This window comes from Rutilus rutilus (genome assembly GCF_951802725.1).
Source record: "Rutilus rutilus genome assembly, chromosome: 2".
NCBI classification, from domain to species: Eukaryota; Metazoa; Chordata; class Actinopteri; order Cypriniformes; family Leuciscidae; genus Rutilus; species Rutilus rutilus.
The window spans coordinates 33,261,599-33,284,517 of record NC_140210.1 but is presented as its reverse complement, the minus strand read 5'-3'; the positions used below and the strand labels follow the sequence as shown (position 1 = coordinate 33,284,517).

The 22,919-nt window shown below is 37.9% G+C and overlaps 1 protein-coding gene across 1 annotated transcript in view; it reads right to left on the bottom strand.

Annotated features, from left to right (window-relative positions):
• Positions 1-22,919, bottom strand: part of tenm3 (teneurin transmembrane protein 3) — a 275,119-nt gene that overhangs the window by 206,401 nt on the left and 45,799 nt on the right. Inside the window, exons 2-3 of the mRNA XM_084399638.1 lie at positions 2,086-2,412; positions 1,392-1,418 (exon numbers count right to left, since the gene is read on the bottom strand). Of these exons, the coding sequence (XP_084255764.1) occupies positions 1,392-1,418; positions 2,086-2,317 (259 nt within the window). The 5' untranslated portion in view covers positions 2,318-2,412. The remainder of the gene's footprint in view (positions 1-1,391; positions 1,419-2,085; positions 2,413-22,919) is intronic.

Here is a 22,919-nt window from a genome sequence, read left to right as displayed (position 1 = left end):
AAAAAAGAAGCTTCCTCACATTTACTGAGACCATATATATTGTGGAAATATACTGGTCTTTAAACGGATCATTTATTTAGTCGTTTGCAAGCAGATCCTCGTAACTTTTAATGGTTACGACTCCTCAAAGGATGCAGCGTAACATTTTCAAATGATTTCAAAATGTTTTAAATGCGTTTCTTTGTTAAAAAAAAAAGGAAAGAGAAGAAAAAACTATTTATCTTGACTAAATCAAATCAATTAAATTAATTTGACTAAATCAAACAAATCATACCTATCATGCAAAGGATGAAAAGCATTCTGAAGTAAATATATCTGATAATGTTAACAAATTAAACCTAAAAGTGTTAATGCGTAAGTGACTACAATTATTTTAAGCCACAGAATTTCATGTTAAAACAATCACTGAAAAAAAGAGCCGCATTTTATTAGGATGGCGATAAAAAAGGAAAGCAATGAAAAAGAAAACCATTGATCCCCTGCATTAACAGGAATTAATAAGGGCTATTAACTACAGAAATAATCGGGGTTCCACCGAAGTTCAATTAAAATCATATAAATTCCAAATGAACACCAATTAGTGTAGATGAAATTGTACAGGATAAGATAATTGAGCAATTATGGCTTTTCTGCTCAAATATTTATGAAGTGTTAATTTGAGTTTGAAAGCAATCAATGAACTGGTAATGAACTTTATGGAACTTTGTAATGGAACTGAACGGCAGCACTTCCCAGCAAGGCTACGTTATTTCAGATCTCAGTAATTCCAATCTGCCATTGTTGTGTAATGGCTAATTAACAATTTCAGTTCGCCTGCCTGGTCCTTTCTATTCCACAAATTAATTATCTAGGTATGGCTTTTTTTGCAATGGTCTAAAGGCTAAAAATATATCACACGGGAGGAATTAGTTTCATGACGAACGCTGTTGCGTGCCAAGGTTAGGGCTTGAGACTGGGTTAGGTGACGTCTGCGGCAGGGTGATTATGGGGAGAGTGTTGAAGACCGTGTTGAGGCCGGAGTGCAGTCTCTCAAGAGCTCAACGGTGTCTGCACTACATCTGTGAGCGCCTTTACTCTCTCTCTCTCTCTCTCTCTCTGCGACTGAGTGGGCTACCCTGCATAATGGTTGCAGGCAGACTGCTCCTTTACCCCCTGCTGTAATCTGGTGTCACTTCCTGTGCTTTCTAAAATAAACACACTCAACAGACAGAGCCTCTAGCACTCCAGTGACTGATAACAGCTAGGCTGACCTTCAGCTTAACACAACACTTACGTTAAGGGCACACAAACACACAGTGCTAACGCAGACAATCACAACACCTAGGGGGAAAAAAAACAAAACATTTGACCCAAATCTACGTTTGTGCTAAATCCACAGCGCAAAAACTCACCTTTACTGGTGCATATTTTGATGAAGCCTTACATGCAAAAGAAACAAAAAGAAAAACAACAAAGAACTCAATGAATGTGATTTTATAAGTGCGGCTGTGCGAATGCTTGCGGACCCTCTGCGCTCATAATTAGTAATAAAAATGTGGCCGACCAGGGTGCATTGCCAACTTTAGAACAGCGCAATAATGCAGTTTATGTTTTTTATGGTGCCATTCATTATTGCCAATGGGACACGTGGGCATATGTTAAAACAGAACCTTCGGATGTGAAAATGAGGGGCTCGGTCGAGGGGGTTTGGATTGCGGTAATCAGAGGAAATGCTTTATTTCTTCGCTCTGTCGACTAGACAAGTAGCAGAGCGAGTTTGTGTCCGTAAATCTGTCTAATCTGTTTTTGAATCTGCTTCATTTTTCAATCAAAAGTGAGTAAATGTTTTCTCAGAGAAAGCGTACGGTCGTGCCAAACCAAACTTCATTTCCTCTAATTATGTATAATTATGGTTGTACATCACATATATTATTATTTGAATGTGATCCATCCAGAAGTCATTCTTGGCATATTTCTAGGCATATGTTGTTGTTATTTTTTCTCAGTATGTGCTGTAAAGCTGTATGACATGTGACCTCTGGACTGTGTAAAGTCATAATGGATTGGTCCTGCATCTGTGAGGTATGACAGGCACAGGTGACTCACCTTGGCGGCTGTACTCATCAGCCTCTCGGTGGACCATCTCTTTGACGTGGCCTCCGTACAGCAGACGCGAGGAGTCGTGGTCGAAGGCCTTGAGCGTCTCGCTGGAGCTGTAGGACTTCTGGGTGGGCACGCGGCAGTCCTCGCTGTCGCCGGATGAGCCTGTGTAGCGGCGCTCTTTCTCTCTCCTGCTCTTGGTAAGTGAGCAGTAGGGCCTGCGTTCTTTCACATCCATCCTGCCCGCATGACGCGAGGTAACGCAACGCGGCAACCAATCGGAGCGCTCGCTCGACGCAGGCTCCGCCCGACTGTGAGCTTACTGTTGTCTACCTGGAGAGCGAGAGAAGGGGCACATAGGGATCGGGAAAGAGAGGGAGGGAGAGAAAGAAGAATTAGAAAAAAAAGTGTAAACTAGCGGTCACACAGCACTAAGCTGTACACTTAATCTTCCCAGGATTCACAAATCCTCTCCACCTTCTGGTCTGTCGGGAGACATGAGGGTGGCGTCTTTCGTGAGACAGCGTGAGAGTGTTTCCCGCAGCCTGTGTGCTTGGTTTTACACAAGAGCCTTTACGTGACATTTTGAATGTAGTTTTTTTTTTTTTTTTTATGCTCACCAAGGCTGCATTTATTTGGACAAAAATACAGTAAAACATCATATATTACAATTAAATATTATTACCATTTAAAATAACAAATTCTACTTATTTATTTGATATATTTATCAAACTATTTTAAAATGTAATATATTTCCTGTGATGGCACAACTGATCTGGCAGTTTTTATTTTTACTCCATTCTCCAATGTTTAAATGATCCTTCAGAAATCTTTCTAATGTGCTGATTTGGTGCTCAAGAAACATTTATTATTCTCAAATTTGATGAATAGAAAGTTCAAAACATTTAGACATTTTTTAACATTAAAAATGTCAATTTTGTCCAATTAAATGCATCCTTGCTGAATAAAAGTTTTAATAAAAATAAGCTTTTCTTTCAACAAACAAAAAATAAATAAAATAATAATTATTCCGACTCAAAACTTTTGAATGGTAGTGAATGTGAATATCCAGATAAATATTAATACATAATTTGTTTTTAATTGGTTTATAGAAAATAATCTTCAACACTTCACAAAAAGGTTCTATTTGTTAACATTAGTTAATAGAAACTTACAATGAAAAATACTTATAAAGCATTTATGTTAATGTTAAATTTAATATTTACTAATACATTATCAAGATCAAAAGTTGCATCTGTCAATATTATTTAATGCACCTGAGCTAACATGAACTAGCAATAAACAGTATTTGTATTAACTAATATTAACAAAGATTAATGAATACTGTAACAAATGTATTGCTCATTGTTAGTTCAATTAACATTAAGTAATGAGACCTAACTGTAAAGTGTTACCAAATAATCATTTGTTTGAACTACACTAACTGTGGATGATTATTTTCTTTCTTTCATATAACCAACAACGGAAATGCAATATTAGATGTGTAGTGGATTTATCTTACATTGTTTTTTGGTACACAAAACTCGTGTAAAATATAATTTCTTATAATGCTAGTCTGTGCATGTAAAAGAGACTATGGAGGGGTGCTTTGTTTTTGGAGTTGATAAGCTTAAGTGCAGTGCTGAGAGGTCAGAACGGGACACTTCGGTGGGGGTGGTGTCAGTTAATTGATGACCGCTCTTTGTCGGCCTGTGATACGGCAAGAGTTACTGATAACAACGATACAGTCATTAGAAGACAGAAATAAAACACCGGATCAGTACTTCTAAAGCGGAAGGGATTGGGAAAGGAAGAGAAAAAAAAAATGAAAAAAATAACCAACAACCTTTCATTAAACCCTGCCAGAAAGAATTAATAAAATCTACCTAAAACATCCTGGGAATCGATGAAGAAAAATACATTAATGGGAGATGGTGGAGTAATAAATGATGGTGAGGGCCCTGGGGTGCGTTTCAAATGTTTATTAGTCCAAAACCCTCTGCTTCTAATTCTGGGTCCAGATAATCGCTGTACTTTAATTTCTTTCTTGGCTGGCCCTCTTTTGGAGCCCTCCCAACATGCATGCTTTGCTTTTCATGCTCAAACATACTTTTTTTCGCCATTCCTCTTTCATCCGCTCTCTCTCAGAGGCGGCGCTCTTGATTTTGTGTATGCGATGTGCGTGATTCAAAAAAAAGCTTCCCTATATGGACGTGTTAAAGGACTGGAGATTTGAGGGGCCCTGAAACCGAGGGGTTTGGATGTTTTAGGCGAAAATTGCTGTTGGATAATCTTATGTCCAACGTTAATGTGTCAGACAGCAGAAGGAAAAAAAAAGAGGAGAAAGAAAAAAAAAAAAGAAGAGAAGGCTGAAAGGCAGAATAGAGGGGTAATCATAATGTCTCTTAAGTGTGAAGCAGTGTTTGAGTGTGTGTGAGTGCTCTGTTGCTGACTGAAATGGCAGAGAGCGTTCTGAGGTGCTTCTGTCGCAGATCCGAGCTCTTACTGAAAATGGGCATGAACATCTTTGATATGGCTTTAATGCTGTATATGTAGAATTTTGCACATTTTCAGCAGTTACATTTTTTCTGTTATGTGCATGCAGATTTCATGTGGGCCTGAGTGTACATATTGAACTCACAAATAAAAGCATCAGCACACACACACACGTTTGCTTATCTACAGTATCTAAACGGGGACATTCCATAGACGTAATGGTTTTTATACTGTACAAACTGTATATTTTATACCCTTACACTGACCCTACCCCTAAACCTACCCATCACAGAACACTTTCTGCACTTTTTTTTTTTTTTAAACCTTAAATTACTTTATTTTTATACCAGATATACAAATGAGATTTTGGTCACTTCTGGGTACAAATTTGTCCCCAAAATATAGTTAAGTAGGTACACACACACACACACACACACACACACACACACACGCCATATTGCTCCTCGGAGCAGAGACAAAATCTTTTGCTTGTCAGGCCCATATGCTGATGCCACTGCAGTATAAATTACATTGTTACCAGAAGTTCCACTTTTTATTGACCATTTATCTTCTCACCACCATCATAACCACCAAACTTTCAGAGATACTGTATTAATTTGAGCCTTAGGCACCTAGTATTGAAATGTATAAAATGATTTATAGCATTGTTGAATAGAAAATAAAAATTACAAAAAAGTGAGCTTATTCTCAAATGCTTGAATCAGCCCAATAATTAGATTTAAGCAATTTTAAGATTTTTTGTTTAAGTAGAAAAAAAAAAAAAAAACTGAACAAAATGATAAAAGGCTAAATATATTTTCTAATCAGCTAACTTAACAAAGAACACCTTTGTCTATGATGAATATGTGCACCGTATTTATCTGATTCTTTTAAATGAATTAGAAGCAGCTGATCGACTGCATTATTGGTAATTAAATTCTTAATTAAAAATTGCTGCGGTTCAATGACTAGCACCAAGCCTTAAATAGGAAAACATTGACATCACTAATATGGCAAACTGTTACAAGAGGTTTGTTGAGGTAATTTGAGCTTTCTATTGGCATGGGAGTCTGAGGGATCGTTTACGTTTGCAGTCAGACAGAGTGAATATGTTAAATTATCAATGAGAATATATTAATATGTCATGCTTCAGTGGACACATCAGCAGTGATTTCCTGCACAAATCAGCCAGAATTATTTTAATAATAATACATCCAAACATAAATTCAGGAATCAATATACAGTTCATATTATTAAAATGTATTTGATTTGGGAGCGTAGGCAAAATGCTAAAGCATGTCTTTTAACAAATTAGACAGATCTCATAATGTTTACATTATACATTTCCCCTCATATGAAGGGCCCATGCTGAGCATCTGACATGGAAATGTTATTGTGGGGCAACATTTATTTATGATAAAGAGCATTATTGATGGCTCACAGCACAGATGAAATCTGAATTTGCCTTGTTTGTGGGAACAGAGACGTCCATACAGCTAGAGGGGACTAGCCTCAACCAAATGAACCTGAAAATCCACAACTGTCACTGTCCTGTTTTGTATGTTAATATAAAGTCCTCCTCAAGAAGCGACAACAGCTGCGGCTGATGTGTTGTCTCCCTTTATTTTCATCCCTAATCTCTATTACTATTTAAACAAACACAGAGCGACAGTCCACAACTTCCTCTGCAACAGTTTTAAACGCCCACCAGACTATGAACCCCTCGCATAAGAAACAGCACTAATCAGTGTGCATACGTCTCAGTGTGTTTGTAGAATGAGTCACTCAGTGTTGAAAGAGTACGTGTGTGTGTTTTGCGTATGCATGTGTGTGCTTGTCCGTGAGAGCGGATGCAGGAATCAAGTCAAGCGGAAAAGTAACACTTGGCTCAACGGGGGGGGATTTCAGCTTGAACATGCTACAACCAAAGATGAATATGCACTGTTTTCACATGTGCAAATGTGTGCATTTGTGTTTTCTGTCTGTTTGCACATGTCCCTGGTTGCTTCATAAATGACCTTAGCCAGTTCCAGGTGACCTGTGTGTCAGTCCCTGTGTATTTCTGTGTGTGTGAGTGTCATGCACGTGACTAGACAGTGTGAGGACAAGTACGAGACAGACCAGCACTGAATTGGAAGAATTGTGCCACACAATATCGCGACTGTAGCAAAGGAAGTTCTGCCTTTCAGATAAAAGAGACATTTATTCTAAAATGCACATAAATTAAAACATAAATGCAATTAAACTTAATTGTTAAATCAACAAGAAAATAATACAAACATATATTATTGTTATTTTTTATTATTTTTTTACAATACTAAAGACAGTTAAGCATGAGAAAACAATTGTAAGCAAAATATATGTTTTAGACAATACTGCTTGTGTCTCTGTCAACACTGAATAAAAACAAATAATTTTTACTCAAAATAATGGCAAGTAACATATTGAATTAAACATGAAATTTTGAAGTAGAAAGACTGAAATAGTATTTGAAAGTGCTTGTAAAAAATTATATGATCAATAAGTTATGACAACATCTGTTTTTACATTGCTTTAACTTTATCAAAATAAGTTAAGCAATTTCAACTTTCTGAAGTTGTACAAGATTCAACAAATTTTTAAGTGAGTTTAATGTAATTTAAGTTGAAATGTCTTAAAAATCCAAGTTGATTGTAAGGAAGCAGCGTTTGTTTTCTACAGTGCAATAATCTTTGTTTCATTTACAACTTTGAAAAATAATTTTTACAGCGTAGGTGGACAAGCCTGAAAATTAAATAAACAAAGAATTTTAAAGAACTCCACTGTTGTCAGATTGTATTGCTGATTTACATTATGGAAACATTATCTTCAAAAACACACACAACTTTAATTAGAAAATTTCCATTTTTTTTTTTTTTCTGTCTCAATGCACAGGTTAATATCCTTCTCACAACAGCCAGGAAGAGAGAATGTAAAAAAGAGAAATGATCAGTGAGAAAGCCAGCTAAATTACCGGCTGAGCACACTCGAAGATGACTTCATTCGGAAGGTTAAAAAGCAACTAAAATGAACTGGAGAAAAAATGTTCCTTTTCCATAACATTGCCAGAACTCCCATCATACTCAACAGCTTGGAAACATCAGCTGGGCATTTCCACTTTTATGAGAATTTCTTCTCTCCATCTTTTCTTCTTTTTTTGGCCGGTGGTAGGGTTGTAGGTTTATGTTTTGCCAGCTTGTCTGATATGAAAGCTCAAAAAGAGAAGAAACACAAGCCAGACCAGCACAACTGTATCCAATATAAAAGTTAAGAGTTCCGTATGAAAGAAAAGTGAGAGAGTGAGTGAAAGAGAAAGAGGCAAATCAAGTGAAGGAGCCCTGTAAATTGGGATCAAAGGAAAGAAAAAGTTCAGTGTTAGCTGCTGTCGAGATCTTTTGTTTATCCCACAAATGCCATCATCAAAAAAGCAGCTTTTCCCTCCCGCCGTTAATCTTTCCTATGACTATTTGAATTGGTGAGATGAAAGAAGCGTGGAATTAAAGAAGAAGAAAGGGAGGAACGGACAGGATACACTAAAAGAGGGAATGAATCAGGTTTGGAATGGAAGTGATCCATTTTCCTACAGCGAGGGATTACCTGCCTAAACACTTCTGCTCTTTTTCTTTTTGTCTTGTTACTTCTTTCCTATCCCAAGACTCCTCTGTTGAGGAATTGTGCTGGGCTGAACTGGACACGACTAAAACTGCTCACTTGACCTCAGTCATAAGGAAAAAGATTTCTCTCTTTCACATACACTGCTTACAACTAATATAAACGTTTTAATGTTAAGAAGCTCAGTGCTAGAATGTGAAGGTATTCGAGGTAAAACATCAACAGTTTTTGTTCTCTTAGGCAGCTGATTAAAAGTAGGAAAAATAATAGCGAAATATGTTGAAAATGTCAGAGCCGTGACATATATTGCGACTAATGTTGTGCATTCATGAAATACCATAAATCTGGCTTTTTTGTGTTTGCAACCTACATAGACTTGCAAATAGCTTTGGTAAAAAAAAAGTTAAAAGATAAACATAAATATAATGAAACCCCTGACGAATAAATGATTATATTATCTAAATTTCTTTTTACTTTAAAAGAATAATAATTATTCCTTTTATATTTTTTTTTCTTACTTTTTGTCCTCCAAAAAAGAGCTGAATATATTTAAGTAATATCAATTGAACAAGTCTACTTTTGTTCTAAATACAACCGAGGAAGATTAATTTATACTGTACAAGCTGTATTTGAAATTAAAAATGTTAATAGTTAATGTTAATGTTAATAATAAAAAATTATTAAAGCAGTATGCTCACTCGGAGCAATATAATAATGTGTGAGTGTGAATGACTGCGTGTGCAAAAAGTTTGTGGGTTTTGTGTGTGTGTGTGTGTGTGATGAGTCTGGCCATCAAAGGTAGGGAGAAAAATGAGGTTCGAGGGCTGTAAACACATATTCACCTTAAGAACTTGACAGCACACTTCAGCACTAAAGATATGAAACGCTCTGCACCCAACGTCTGAAAGTTCACCATGCAATTTCCAAAACACAGCGTGGGTCTAGCTGACGTGGCCGGGTTTGTCCCAACTGTTCCAACCTACACTTTTTGCGACTTCCTTTTCTCTACGACTCTACCTCATATACATTTTCTCTACTTTCGTTACACAAAACAAAACCAAAGAAAAGAGACATAAAGAGGTAGTCGTAAAGAATAACAAACAAGGGTAAAAGGTCACTCGTTCACATCTTGAATGGTTAAAAAAAAGTGTCTGTTGAAGATTGATATCATGTTTCCTAACATGGGAGGGAGAGAGCAAAGTATTTAGAGAGATGGGTGTGTTACTGTGTGTATAGTTGTAATGATTATCTCCATCAGTAGAGTGGTTTAACTGTGGGAGCAAGGCATTCAGGCCACATGCTAATAATCTGCGATCTGTTAAGAGGCAGACTCAACAGCTTGAGCTCATCAGACACACTCGCACTGAAAAAGTTGGAAAGAAACACAGAAAGAAAGGGTGTGAAAGACAGAGGGCGAGAAAGTGCGAGAGAGAGAGAGAGAAAGAGTGCAAGAGCGTTTTTCACCCAGCAGAATACCCAGACACTGACAGTGAGGGCTGGTAAAATTGGAAACAGAGGAGCTATCGATGTGAGAAAAAAGGAAACGTATCAAGGTAAGTTGGGGGGGGGGGGGGGGGTTACAGGGGTTGACAGAGGGTCCTTGTGGAATAGGAGGGTTGGATGCGGCTGAACATGGTGTGAAATTGAAACTTTTGGACGACGTTGCAGCCGAGCGGCCGCTCACCGAAGCTACATAATCACCGGAACTGTGGCGGTATGGAGGGGAGCGGCCCGAAGAAAAGTAGCCAGAGACTTCATTTCCAGCTGGCCGGAATGAAAGCTCTGCTCACTGAATAGAGGGGTCAGAGATAATATGCAGTGACCCTGGTGGCATCAAAGCAGGATTTGCCGTAACTCCTGAACGTGGCACGACTTTTCTTTCTCATTCTTTTTCCACTGCTGCCTCTGCCTGGAAGTACGAAGGCATCATTAAAATGTTTCAGTTCAAATGGTTGTCACTCTGCGCTTTCAGAAACATTCAAAAGCGAGTCACAGCACGGCTCCCCGCGTCACTCTTCCACAGCACCCTGTGTCAAAATGTTCCACGCCAAATGTGCAGGATGACAGAGTTCAGGCCCATCTCCTTCCCTGAGAGAGAGCAAATCCAGAGGGATGAAAGAGTGTTTAGGCAGTGTGTGTGTGTAGGGGGGAGGAAAAAGAGAAAAGAATGAAGAGGGATGAGTGCGAGACGGAGAGAAAATGAAATAGAGCGCCGGTCTGTTAAACATCGCTGATCACCCAATATAAACGACATCATTCCTCTCAACAAATAGCACCCAAATGCTTTCAGCTGGAAGTGTTTACCCTCTCCCCCGTATATGTCTCTCTGTTCTCTGTGATTTATGCTGCCTTGTGGTGATTGGCTGTAAGTTTGAGCTGCCACGGTCAACGGGATGCCACCCAGCTCCAAATTGGAGGAGCCCGTTCTCTAAACTTCATCATTAGCTGTTCTAATTACGAACAGCCTTCAGTTAGACCACCACTGACACATTTAAACACACACACACACACGGATGGAAAACTGTTCCGCTCAATAAACGTGTCTAATTTAGCCTTGCGACAATAGAATAGCTAAAGATGCTTCGATCTTACAAAACAGGTAGATCAGTGTGAGACTGTGTTGTTTTAACCTTGGTTGTCATAGGTTACCATTTATGCTGATGGTTTGGAATCTGCCATGTATTTTTTTCACTTGACAGATTCAGTGAATTATGTTTCCCACCTGAAGGTAATCTATTACATTAAATGAATGTATCTATGTGAATGTCTATGGCATGTCAAAGCAGGCAGCAGAACATGTCAGTCAGAAGACGTGTGAATATAAGACAGTGGGTGTTGAGTGCTACCTGAAACCTGAGCCGGTGGGACAGGCCTCTTATAAATTAGCCCCGCTCTTCTAAATCTATGTCGGGTGTTTCAAGTGGGGCCCAGTTGTTTCCAGATGGCGGAGGGCTGAGATGTGTGTGTGTGTTAATGGCGGTCAGTGGGTTTTAGTGAGGTTGGGTGGGGGGGAGAGTATCTGACAGGAGCTGCCCAAGACACAAAAAGAATGGCGTGACACTGACAGATAATTCTGACGAGGACAAGACTCATCCGTTCACACACAACATATAGCTGTGCAGAAACTGCACCCTCTTCAGAAGCAGCTACACCGAATGCAGAGGTCACAGGCCCGATAACTGTTCACAATGTCACACTAAGAGCACAAAACACAGAGTAACCCAACCCTAACTCCAGCCACCATTACTCAGACAAATTATCTTTAGTAAAATTGGCACATTAGTTCTATTTATATAGTAGTTTGTGTGAATTACTCTTATATCTGCTGCCTAAAATATCAGTGGAGTGGTGTTTTAAAATGAGGAGGTAAATTCCTCATATATATATAAATTGTAAATGTATGTCCGTTACACTTGATTTTCCTGGTTAAATAAACATTACATTAAAAAAAAAATAGATCAAATACAATTCTATTTTGTATTATTATAATAACTATGTAATGTTATATTTATTAAAAACAAGTATAAATTTCATCAAGTTAGAATTTTTACACAATTTTACATTTATTCCAAAATAATAACTAAAGGCAGTAACAATTTAAACTATATGAAGAGTTCAGATGCAAAAGACTCTAAGTGCCATCTGAAATTTTCTTCTAGAATGATCATTTTTATCAAGCTCGTATATTTAAGTTCAGTAATTTCACTTAAATGACAATTAATAGGTAATTTTCATTGCCATTTAAGTGAAATTACTGACCTTAAATATACGAGCTTGATAAAAATGATCATTCTAGAAGAAAATTTCAGATGGCACTTATAGGCTTTTGCATCTGAACTCTTAATATATATATATATATATTATTTGTGAAATTATGTTATGCTTTTCTTTTTAATAATCAACTTATTTTCATCAGTAAACACAGACACAAAGATGTACCTTTAATTTCCCCAGGCTGATTGCTCACTAAAAACTCACACAGTAATCATGTTTTCAGGCCTTTTCAAGTTTGATTTTGACGTGACAAAGCAGTGATATCTAAGAGGCTGAGTTGTTTAATTACTTTTTAATTAAATTGAGAATGCGCACAAAAACAATAGGCGGGATTTATTGCTTGAACCAATCATATCCTCTCAGGTGACTTTCCCCCAATCATTCTCAATTACCCCCCACTAAACCCAGCGCATGCATTAGGGGGACTGTTTTAAGTTAATGGGATCAGGGGATGCAAGCCTCCCGCTGTAACTTTACCTGTGGGTGTCGATGTTGGGCATTGTCACTTTTTAAAAGCAAGTGACTTTTACACTTTTTAATGTCTCATTTTGTAATATTTGCCTTGTTTTATTTTTGTAATATTGATTCTTTTCTCAAGGAAACTGCCCTGCTAAACATACAGTTTCATCATTTTATTTGTCTAATGAATAAAATGTTTTCTTTATATTTTATGTATCATTTACTGATTTTTATATTCATTAATTTGAATATAATTTAATTATTAATTTAAAAGTTTAAAGTTCCTACCTTTAGTCTCAAAATTGATCCATATTTACGGAATGCATTTACATATTGATGTAAATGATGTCAGAATTATATATAAAAAAATTAAAAAATAAAAATTAAATTGACATTTTTTATTTGATTTTAAATGATATATTTTTAAATTGCAGAAACATTCCAAGCAAACACAAACATGTTCAGACTACATTTTGTAATCCACAACTGTATGGTTATTGTTACACAGCATCTTCAAAATAGCTCATGTTGCGAGACGCTGAAAAAAATTGCCTCCCAAATCACTTTCCCTTCATTAACTTTCTATTTACAAAGAAACAAATTAATACAATACAAAAATCAGAGACATAAGTATAATACACACATGTAGACCAAAAACACAAACTATAAAAAACACATATGCCAAAGAGAGACAAAACAGAAACAGAACTTTGGCCCAGGAGCATCACTGAGCTTTTGGAAGCACTTGTCTCTTACTCCCTCCTCTCATTTAGCGCTGGCATAACCCAGTCATCTCTGACACATCAGCCAATCTGTTAAATGAGAAAGCCATCAGCTGAGAGAGAGAGAGAGCACAGAAGAGAGAGCGAGAGAGAGAGAGGGAGAGCAAGAGAGAGATTCATCTGGTGAATCTTTTAAGAGGAGTTCCAGTAAAGCTCCATATGGCACAGAGCAGCAACAGCAGGCATCCAGGGAAGAGAGAGAGAGAGAGAGAGAGAGAGAGAGAGAGAGAGAGAGAGAGAGAGAGAGAGAGAGAGAGAGTAAGACAGCAAATCAGAATGTAGTCTCCTTGATAAAGTCATAGAAAGTCAGCACAAACAGTGTCACGTCAACTTGTCTAAAGGGTCGTTCACACAGGATGTGTTCTTGCCTTCAAAGGCAGCGAGACACATCTCAACAGCCATAGGCATTAATCAACAACATGTTTACGTAGAAAAACAGCACCTACAGATACAAAAATGTGTTCGGAGTGAACTTTTCCACGTCTCCTCCAATGTCCCTCTACTATGAAACACTCACTTCTTCCTTCATGCCATCCCTCTATGGTCGTCTGACCTGATAACCTGCCTCTTATCTGAGCAGAGCAATGAGGTCATAATTACACAAAGAGAGAGTATTAATCCCACCCAAGAGAGCAGAAGGATTAATGCCCCGATACAAGCTCCTGTTATCGGACACAGAGAAAGAGAGGGTGAGAGATGGGAGGAGAGAGAGAGAGAGAGAGAGAGAGAGAGAGAGAGAGAGAGAGAGAGAGAGAGAGAGAGAGAGAGAGAGAGAGAGAGAGCCCTGCAGGAGAGTGGAGCAGGGCAGCACATTGACAGCTCCCACTATACGAGGGAGGTCGAGTAATTTAATAAGCCACTCAGAAAACAATAGGGAGGATGATCAGCACGCCGGGAGCTGCTTCGTCTGAGCTCTGAGAGTGAGAGCCAGAGGAGCCATCCAGCTGTTACAGCCATCACACACTCGCGTAGAAATTAAATCATAAAGGACTGTGTAGCATGCTTGCACTGATTGTGCAACTCAATATATATATGATGAAAAACTGCAACTGTCAGTTTGTAGTGCAGTAGATGAAAGGTTAGAAAATAATAATGTGAATGAAAACTGACTACTTGCCAAAAAAAAAAAAACATGCCAATTAAATAAGGCTTGCACGAAGCAACTAAATAATGAACAGATTCCGTATAAAGCGCAGGGATCAGAAAAGGAGATTTGAGTTATGAATATTTGCCTTTAAATTAGACTCATAACAAGAACCACACTAAGTCAGTAGAGGATGATGAGGCACGGTTCTGGCTTTCTGAAAGTCTTTTCTTTACTCTTGGGACAGTGATCAGAAGAATTAGCTTATTTTATTATTACTATTATTATTAACATTATTTTAAATTAAAATGTACAACATGCTCAAAACGGCATAAAAGGGAATTAGGCACGAGCCTTGCCATGTGCCAAGATTCATTGCTAAGTTAGGGTAAAATCTTCACCAAGCGGATGTTATGAAATATAGTTACTTACTCGTGCATGAGGGCACAGAAGAGATCAGCTAGAATACACTCAAAGAATTTTCAAACTGCAACTGTAGATCTGAGAGAGAAGTACCAAAAAACGCCTCTAAACAATAATATAAGTGACGGTGTAGCAGTTAGCAATAACACAGAACATTTCTTGTCTTGAGCAGAAATACCCTCATTGTACTGCAAAAGTGGCACATACACTGCATCTGAAGTGGGATATATATATATATAGCATGAATGAGATGGCATAGACATCATTTTTCATTTACAGAGGAATTGCAATTACAGAAAAAAATGAATTTACTCTTCCCGTTTTTATTTATTTATTGTGCCATGTTTTAAAACAAGGCAATTCAAACAGCAGTTTCATCTTTCCTCACCATTGCACTTTAACATCAATATGAAACAGTAATTTCAGTGATTTGATGCATTTTCCAAGTGAATAATTGTGTTTCACAATTTGTTGCAACAATAAATAAAAATAAAGTAAATAAAGTAGATATGGCATTAATGTTTAAAAAAAGAAAACATTTAAATTATGAAATGAATGAAAACTGAAACAAGTGTATTTATTTAGTTGTATTTTTTTTTTTCAAAATATTTTTATACTAATTTAGAAGTAAACTGATCAAAAGTGAAAGTAAAGATATGTATAATGTTACAAAATATTCTATTTCTATTTCTTTTGAACTTTCTAAACTTAATCTTAAGTACCAAATCAGCATATTAGAATGATTTCTAGAAGTAATTATGCATTGAATTCTGAGCATAGACTTGTGTTGTACTGATGAAATAACACAAAAATATAAAATTGTATTGAAATTGTTCATGTCAGAAGAAACACTTAAAATAAATTATAACTTACAATAATGTGAAAGGACAAAATAGTGATTTCAGTCACTCCCCTCATATTGTCAACATCAGAGTTTTGAATCTCAGTAATAGCAGCACCATCAACCTGTGGTTCCTTTATTCTAAATAAAAGGAATTATTTTACCTCTCTGTCAGACCAATTGTTTCCCTTATTTCTAGGAATTATCTCAAATAATCTATTTGGTTATTACTTATGGCTATGACTTGTTGATTTTTAGCTGAGCTAGCTGACAGAAATCAAGACACACCAAATTACATGACATTTGCAGCAACGCAGCATTTCATTTACACAAATTAAATAATTCAAAATTACATTGTGGATACTAGGGGCTGAAGTTTGTCAGAGCCAGCATATTTTAGCACAGCTTTTAAGCAGCATTGTGTCTTTACACAGCATTTGGCGATGCTGTGTCAAATACATTTGCTAAGGTGGATGTCCTAATAGATGAAAATCAGAAAGGGTGATTAATTGGCAGGATCTTAGTCCTTTGCTCTTTCTCTCTCTCTCTCTATTGAGCTGATGGGGAAGGAGGCGGAGGAAACACGGCCCTTCACAAAGCAGCCATTGACGACACACTCTTGTCCGCACCCTCTGCTCTCGCTGATAGTACCAGGTAGCAACTTTCAACCATACAGATGCTGGACAATAGCCTGATTGTTGGGTCTCGACCGCAGGCTACTGTCTACAGTATCAGACACTAGTTACCCTCAACCACTCTCATATACAATCTGGAGCCTAAAAAACAGGGAGGAGGGGGGGATACAGTTCTACAATCCACTTCTAATGGTACACGAGAGAGGTGACTCTGAGGCTTCTGGGGGAGAGGGGACAAAACCTTGGCCGGCGCAATGAGAGCACTGGCAAGGCATGAAAAGACATGGTGCAGAAATACTTCCTCTAAGAGGAAGACAATATTCCTGACCTACAAGAAGGTGCGACGGTCTGTGGCCTCAGAGATATAGACCATCAAGAGAATGCTTTTCTAATGTGACAAACATCTCAGCTTTCCTTTGCTCTCGCGTCGTTTTTTTCCCTCACATGCTCTCAGCCTCTCTCATCTTTTTTTTATGGACACATCAAGTGGCTTTTCAGGGTCAGGGTTATTTCAATTACACAGACATGAGGTGAGATCAGAACCTAACGGACAGCATAATCACTGCAGAACAAAAGCCTCTCGGCCCAGAATAATATCTAGATTAGAGCCAATTATCAGATAAAGTTGCCCGTTGTCTCTGAACTCCACCGTCTGTTGCATCAGAGACCACTTGCTCACCCCTGAACCAAGATGCCTTCCTCTAGTCTTTACCTGTCATCTTTTCTTGATGGAGGATTATACAGAACAAAGTAAACTGTAAAGTTTCAGAGAAGCGTGAAAGTGAAGAAAGTTAGTGTGGAAGGAAATAGATTAATATTTCTTTCTTTTTTTTTCGGAGCGGGCTTACGATAACTTCAGAGACTCGGGAAGAGACTTACTGGAGACTTGGACCGGGTCGGTGCGTCTACTGGATACTTTCGGTGGTATCAAGTCACAGATATTTTGAAAATATACAATTTCATGACGCCTGCATTCCCAGTGCGCAGGAAACAGATTACGATCTCGGTCCCTACGGTCTGATGAGTGTGTAAGCGTGTATGTTGTGAGACTAATCAGCACGCATTTGCCTGGTGTGATATTACCAAAGACAAGTCTCTAAGCTGTGTGCTGATAATGTCATTGACAGGTAAGGTCAAAAGCATACAGAGCTGAGAGAACACACTAACTTGTTTTTATAACACAGTGGAGACTTTTATATTATGGGGCCACTGAATATAATGTTTATATTATAAGGTAATTATATATGCTACACCCTAATACCTAAATAATATATTGGTTTCCCATTTACCGCTACATTTAGCGCACAGTGCATGACAGATTTTGTATAAATATAAACAAGCTCCATGCAGCCAGATTTTTAAACTTTTGCACACACTTTGTGTTATCTGTGCATGTACCAAACTACACTAATTAGTGAGTCCACTAGGTGGCAACACTCACAGCTGGGGTCAAGAAATAGTTGAAGAAGATTGAAATAATAATAAAAATCAATATAGCTGCAAGCAGCAATTATCAGGGCCAACCCCACCAACTGCAAAAATTAGAAATTAAAGACATTTGTATATGATTTTAAGCTAAATAAAGACCATAGCACATTAATCACTTGTCATGTGAGATAATTGCTTATTACTTTTGACCAGTAGGTGGCACTGTGACCAAATGTGCTCAGTGTGTGGTGACAATGACGCAACATTTGCTTTAAATATGCTAATGCATTGCAGACACAGCCTCAGACCCATGTTGACATTGTTGTCACCAAATTCATTGATGCGTTACACAAATTTTTTTAATTTGCCTGGAAGATGATCCTAATCGAATTCGGTGGACTTAGGAGGACTTTTAAAAAAGTAGGTTTTCAAAGAAGTTCAAAATGAAGGACAGCAAGTTAGGCCAACTGTGGTATCACATTTTTCAGCATGACCACAGGAATCTATCAAAACCAAGTCTCGTGACAATAAGAAATTTGTAATTTGTAACTGTCCCCAAACTTTTAGTGTACCCTCATGCATAATGCTAATGGTATATGCCAAGTCTAGAAACGATACGTTAATGTCTATGTAAAATACAGTATTTTGCATCGAAATTCAAAATGGCAGATGTACAAAATGGCCGACTGGGTATCGACTGATTAGGTATGCCACATTTTACCATCATTTGGTCCCCACAAGGACAGCAAATCCAGGCCTACACACACAATGTAAGCACCAGGTGTTGCAATACCTCTTTTGGCACTCATCAACTTCAACAGCATGTAGCAGCCGTGTGCCGACCGCCTCTTCTCACAAAACAAAGTCACACTTGAAACAGCGATCTATCGCTGATTCATCTTGAGGAAATAATTGTATTATGACATATCTGTTTGGATTTTGGGTCTGTCCATCATCTGAGTCATGTATCAAACATCAGACAGTTTCCCTCTCAGGTCAATGGATTGTCAGAGCACTTCAGTACGGGCGGCAGGACACAGTGATGTGATTCTGCCTGATTCCCCCTTCCTCTCTCACTCTTACTCCAGGCCTGGAGTCCAACCTATAAAAGCACGCTAGAGTCTGGGAATTTGCAGCTGCAGTGTTGATTTCCCAGTGCAATACGCCGCTCTTTTGTTAATATTGAAATCAGCCCAACTGTTAGAGCGGCCCACATCAGCCCCGACGAGCCATTATGTTGCTTTAAAGCAAACTCTCGGTGAGGAGTGCAGAGAGTGAAATGAAATCAGTTATGGTTCTTACATTCTTGCGACAGTCTCACAAGGAGTTATCAAAGCCCTTTTCCCCCCACGACTGACCTAATGCTCACCTCCTCATTTGGCTTGGACACATCATTAAGAATATGCATGAGAGTGGTGTTTTTCTTCTCTGGTGCTGTACTACAGCAGTGTTGTAGTTAGCTCATGAACCCCCAGGGCTTTCTATGGGGTTTGTTAACAGAATGAAGCATGAGAAAGGGTCCTGGATAAGGACCCAGGGCAAACACATGTGGTTTGGCTACATTTTTACCCAATACCATTTATCCTAAGAATTTTTTTATTAAAAGCATGCACGGCCAGCACGAGCTGAGAAAGAGGCAGTAAAGGAGACAGAGTGTGGGATGCATAAAGGGAAATCGTGTTTTATGGTTTCGCTTAACAGCAAAGGAATACAGTAAAACTGACCGCTATAAAAATGATTTAAAAAACAACTACTTAAACATTAATGTCTCCTATTTAAAACTACAGATTGTAGAAGAAAACCTCTGCAGCTTTGGGGGAAAAAAAAGATCAATGTTTTATGTATTGTGATTTTGTGTTTTGACAAATGCATGTAAATATGTAAATTCAAACCATAAAGAGACAGAATAACTAGTTTTTTTTTTTTTGTTTTTTTTTTTATGACTGCATTGAATGTTTACTCTTTGCATAAATTTAATAAAGAGCAAAAAAGTAATACGGTTTTAAATGTGCAGCTGGAAAAATAGTTTGGTGATGTTTACAGCTCATGGTTTATTTACCATGGGCAGGTGAATACACTCACCAGGGAAGGGTCTGTTATGCTTATGTGTCTTTTAATGCTAAAGCTTGCACAAGTGTGTTGCAGAACTCGCTGGATTGGCCTGCAATAGACGACAAACCTGCCAAGACAATTACCCGCACCTGAGAAAACAATCCATCCATTTTAAATTCACACAAACTCACACACCCATAGCAAAGGGGGATACTCGTCCTACGACAGGAGTCACAGGCAGCTTCCTGTCTCTTCACATTACTTGGTATCACATGGCGTCAACAAGTTCTAGTCACTGCGGGCTACACTCTTCACTTCTCTGAGGGCACGCTCATCGAGTATTTTTTTTCAGCCTGTTGCCTGTCAGGTCGCCATGATGGTGCTACCATCGCTGTGCCGGTGTGCTTAAGTCATACTTTTCCACATTACTTTCTGAAGCACGTTTTCCACCTCAGAGTAAAATAAACACAAATAAAACAAGAAATTGTGAGTTTAATATTTTAAATATTATTTTAAGTTTAATATATAGAAATAGTCAAATTATGGGATATAAAGTTGCAATTAAGAAAAAAAGTTGTAATTGTAAGAAATAAATTCACAATAATAAAAACAAAACTAAGATATAAAGTATTGTGAGATATAAAGCTGCAATATCAAGAAATAAATTCACAATTGTGAGATATAAATTTGCAAATTTTACAAAATAACAAAATGAATTGTAACTGTGAATTATGAAGTCAGAATAATACAAATAAAACCACTATTAAGAAATAAAGTAAGAACTGTGAGATAAAGTCACACAGTGAGAAATATCAAGAAGTCACCATTTTGAGATTTAAAGTTGTAATCACAATTATGATATAAAGTCACATAGATGTGAAGTCACAATAACAAGAAATATTTTATGTGTAATAAGGTCTGTTTTTATTTTATTTATTTACTAATTAATTAATTTACTTACTTGCTTGCTTAGAGGCAGAAACTGGCTTCCATAGCTATGAGAACAGAGAATAAAAATCCTATTTGAGATCTTACATTTACATTTGCTGACAATCGTAGCAGAGATTTGTACAACCGAAAACAATTGAAAACATCTAAACAAGCGGCTCACACACTCCAGAGTCACCGAGTTGAGTTCGGCAGTGCCCCGAGCCCGCGAGCAAAGCTTAAACGTCAACAAACCGAGCACTCACCTTACTGACATTCCTGACGGAAAATAATCCTGCCTCTACAAACAAACACTCCAAAGGCTCCTGGCTCTCTACATACATCAACATCTAGAGCGAGAGGGAGACAGAGAAACTTCCCAGATAAGCAGCCAGTGCTAAGCTGGCCGTTATGATGTTTGTGGCCTGAGACAGCAGAGGGTGATGTGGCGGCGGCAAGCCTGGGCTAAAACGACTCCCTTGAGTCGTGCCCTCTTTCCCTTCACCTCATCTGAGAGCCTTACATAATCCTGACAAACAAATAAACAACACAACAAATGCGGCACATGTGGATTAAGATGCTGCAGCTGCAAAAAGAAAAAAAAGAAAAGGAAAGGGGCAGCAGTGTTAACAATAATGGAGAATAATGTCAAGTTTATAGTCATTTAATTGCATGTCCCCCAACTACATCAAAAGCGAACTTGGAGACAGGCTCAACTCATCAGTGTGTCTTCTTTTTTTTACCTTCACCCTATCCGTCGCTCCCTCCCTGAGTGTCAGCCCCCCAGCTGAGGAATGTAGGTCATGATACAGAGCTATTTCAATACAGGCAGATCACAGCATAGCAGGGAAGCACACACATTCACAACACACACACACACACACACACAATAAAAACTTCTCTCATGAAGGAGAGGCACATTTAGAATAAGAGGGCTTGCGAGTGTGAAAATTCAGAATGGATAAAAATATCTGCAGGAGTGCTTCACAGTGGTGCGTCATTTTTGCAGTTTCTATCCGTCGATGAGCTAAAATGGGCTCTTTTCGCTTTCATACATGTAGATTTGCGCCTCCCCTCGCCATCTTCTTGGGGGTTATGCCAGCTGAATAATGTAGAGGGAGCAGTCGAATTGTTTTGTGCGAGTTGGTTGGGAGTCCTCCTGCTGGGCTGGGATCCACGGGGCAAAGAGATGGAAATCTCTCAGACACAGGAGCCTGACACATCTGGGCCGTCTCAAGCGACAGTGCCGAGCTCCTGGGTCCACGATGCCTCACCCCTGCAGTGTGCCGAACCGCCGAACTGAGCCCTTTATCTCCATCTCCCTTTCAGTCCTTTTCTCCTCTGCCGCTCCGTCTCTCACGTTCCTTCGCTCCCTGCTGCCTCTTGTCTATAGGTCGGTGCGTATGGATGAAAGAGAGGATTTTACTTCGAGAGAATAGCTGCTTCTTCTGTATTGTGATGTTTGGAGAAATGTGTGCATGTGTATGTGTTGGAAATCGTCCCTGAAGGATTTTGTGTTGACACTTGGTTTGGAGTTAAACTGAGAGAGTCTGGCAGGCTTGGGATTTATCTGGAGACAAAGTGTGTGTGTAAAAGAGAGCAAAACGACACATAATATTGTGATAGGCTGCACTCAGTAAAAGACAGGAAAACACACCAAGTCCCTGATGCACATCTGCAAACACCACTTGCTCGATTTTTCACCTTTTTATTGTAAAATAAAGATAAACCAAAAATATTAAATGCTGCAATTATGATAAAATATTAAAGAATATTACAGCTGTTAACATTTAACATTAGTAAAATGTTAAATGTAGTTTAAAAAAAATCAATGCACATAATATTTGCTATAAAATTATAATAAATATTTGAGTGAAACTGGTAATAAAATAATCATTTAAATAAAATGAAATTATATTAATTATTCAATTATGCTATAATGTATTTAAATTATATATGACTCAAGACGATAATGAAAAAAGTAATAAATTATTATTAGCGTCTTGTGTGCATTTGAATGATGTATAAGATTGATTTATTTTGAATCATAATAATTTCTATACATTTACATTTTTATGCATTATACCCTTACACATTTATAGCAGAATGTATTTATAGACTATTGAATTAAGAATTTAAAATACTGCATGTCATATGAATTATTCATTATAACACCTATTTTCCTATTTTTACCAAACTAAAAAAAAAAAATATATATATAATACTGTACCAAGCTGACTGTCATTTGGCCATGCCATGGTGCTCCAGAAAAAAAAAAATGCATTTGAATGACTGCAACAATTTCTTAG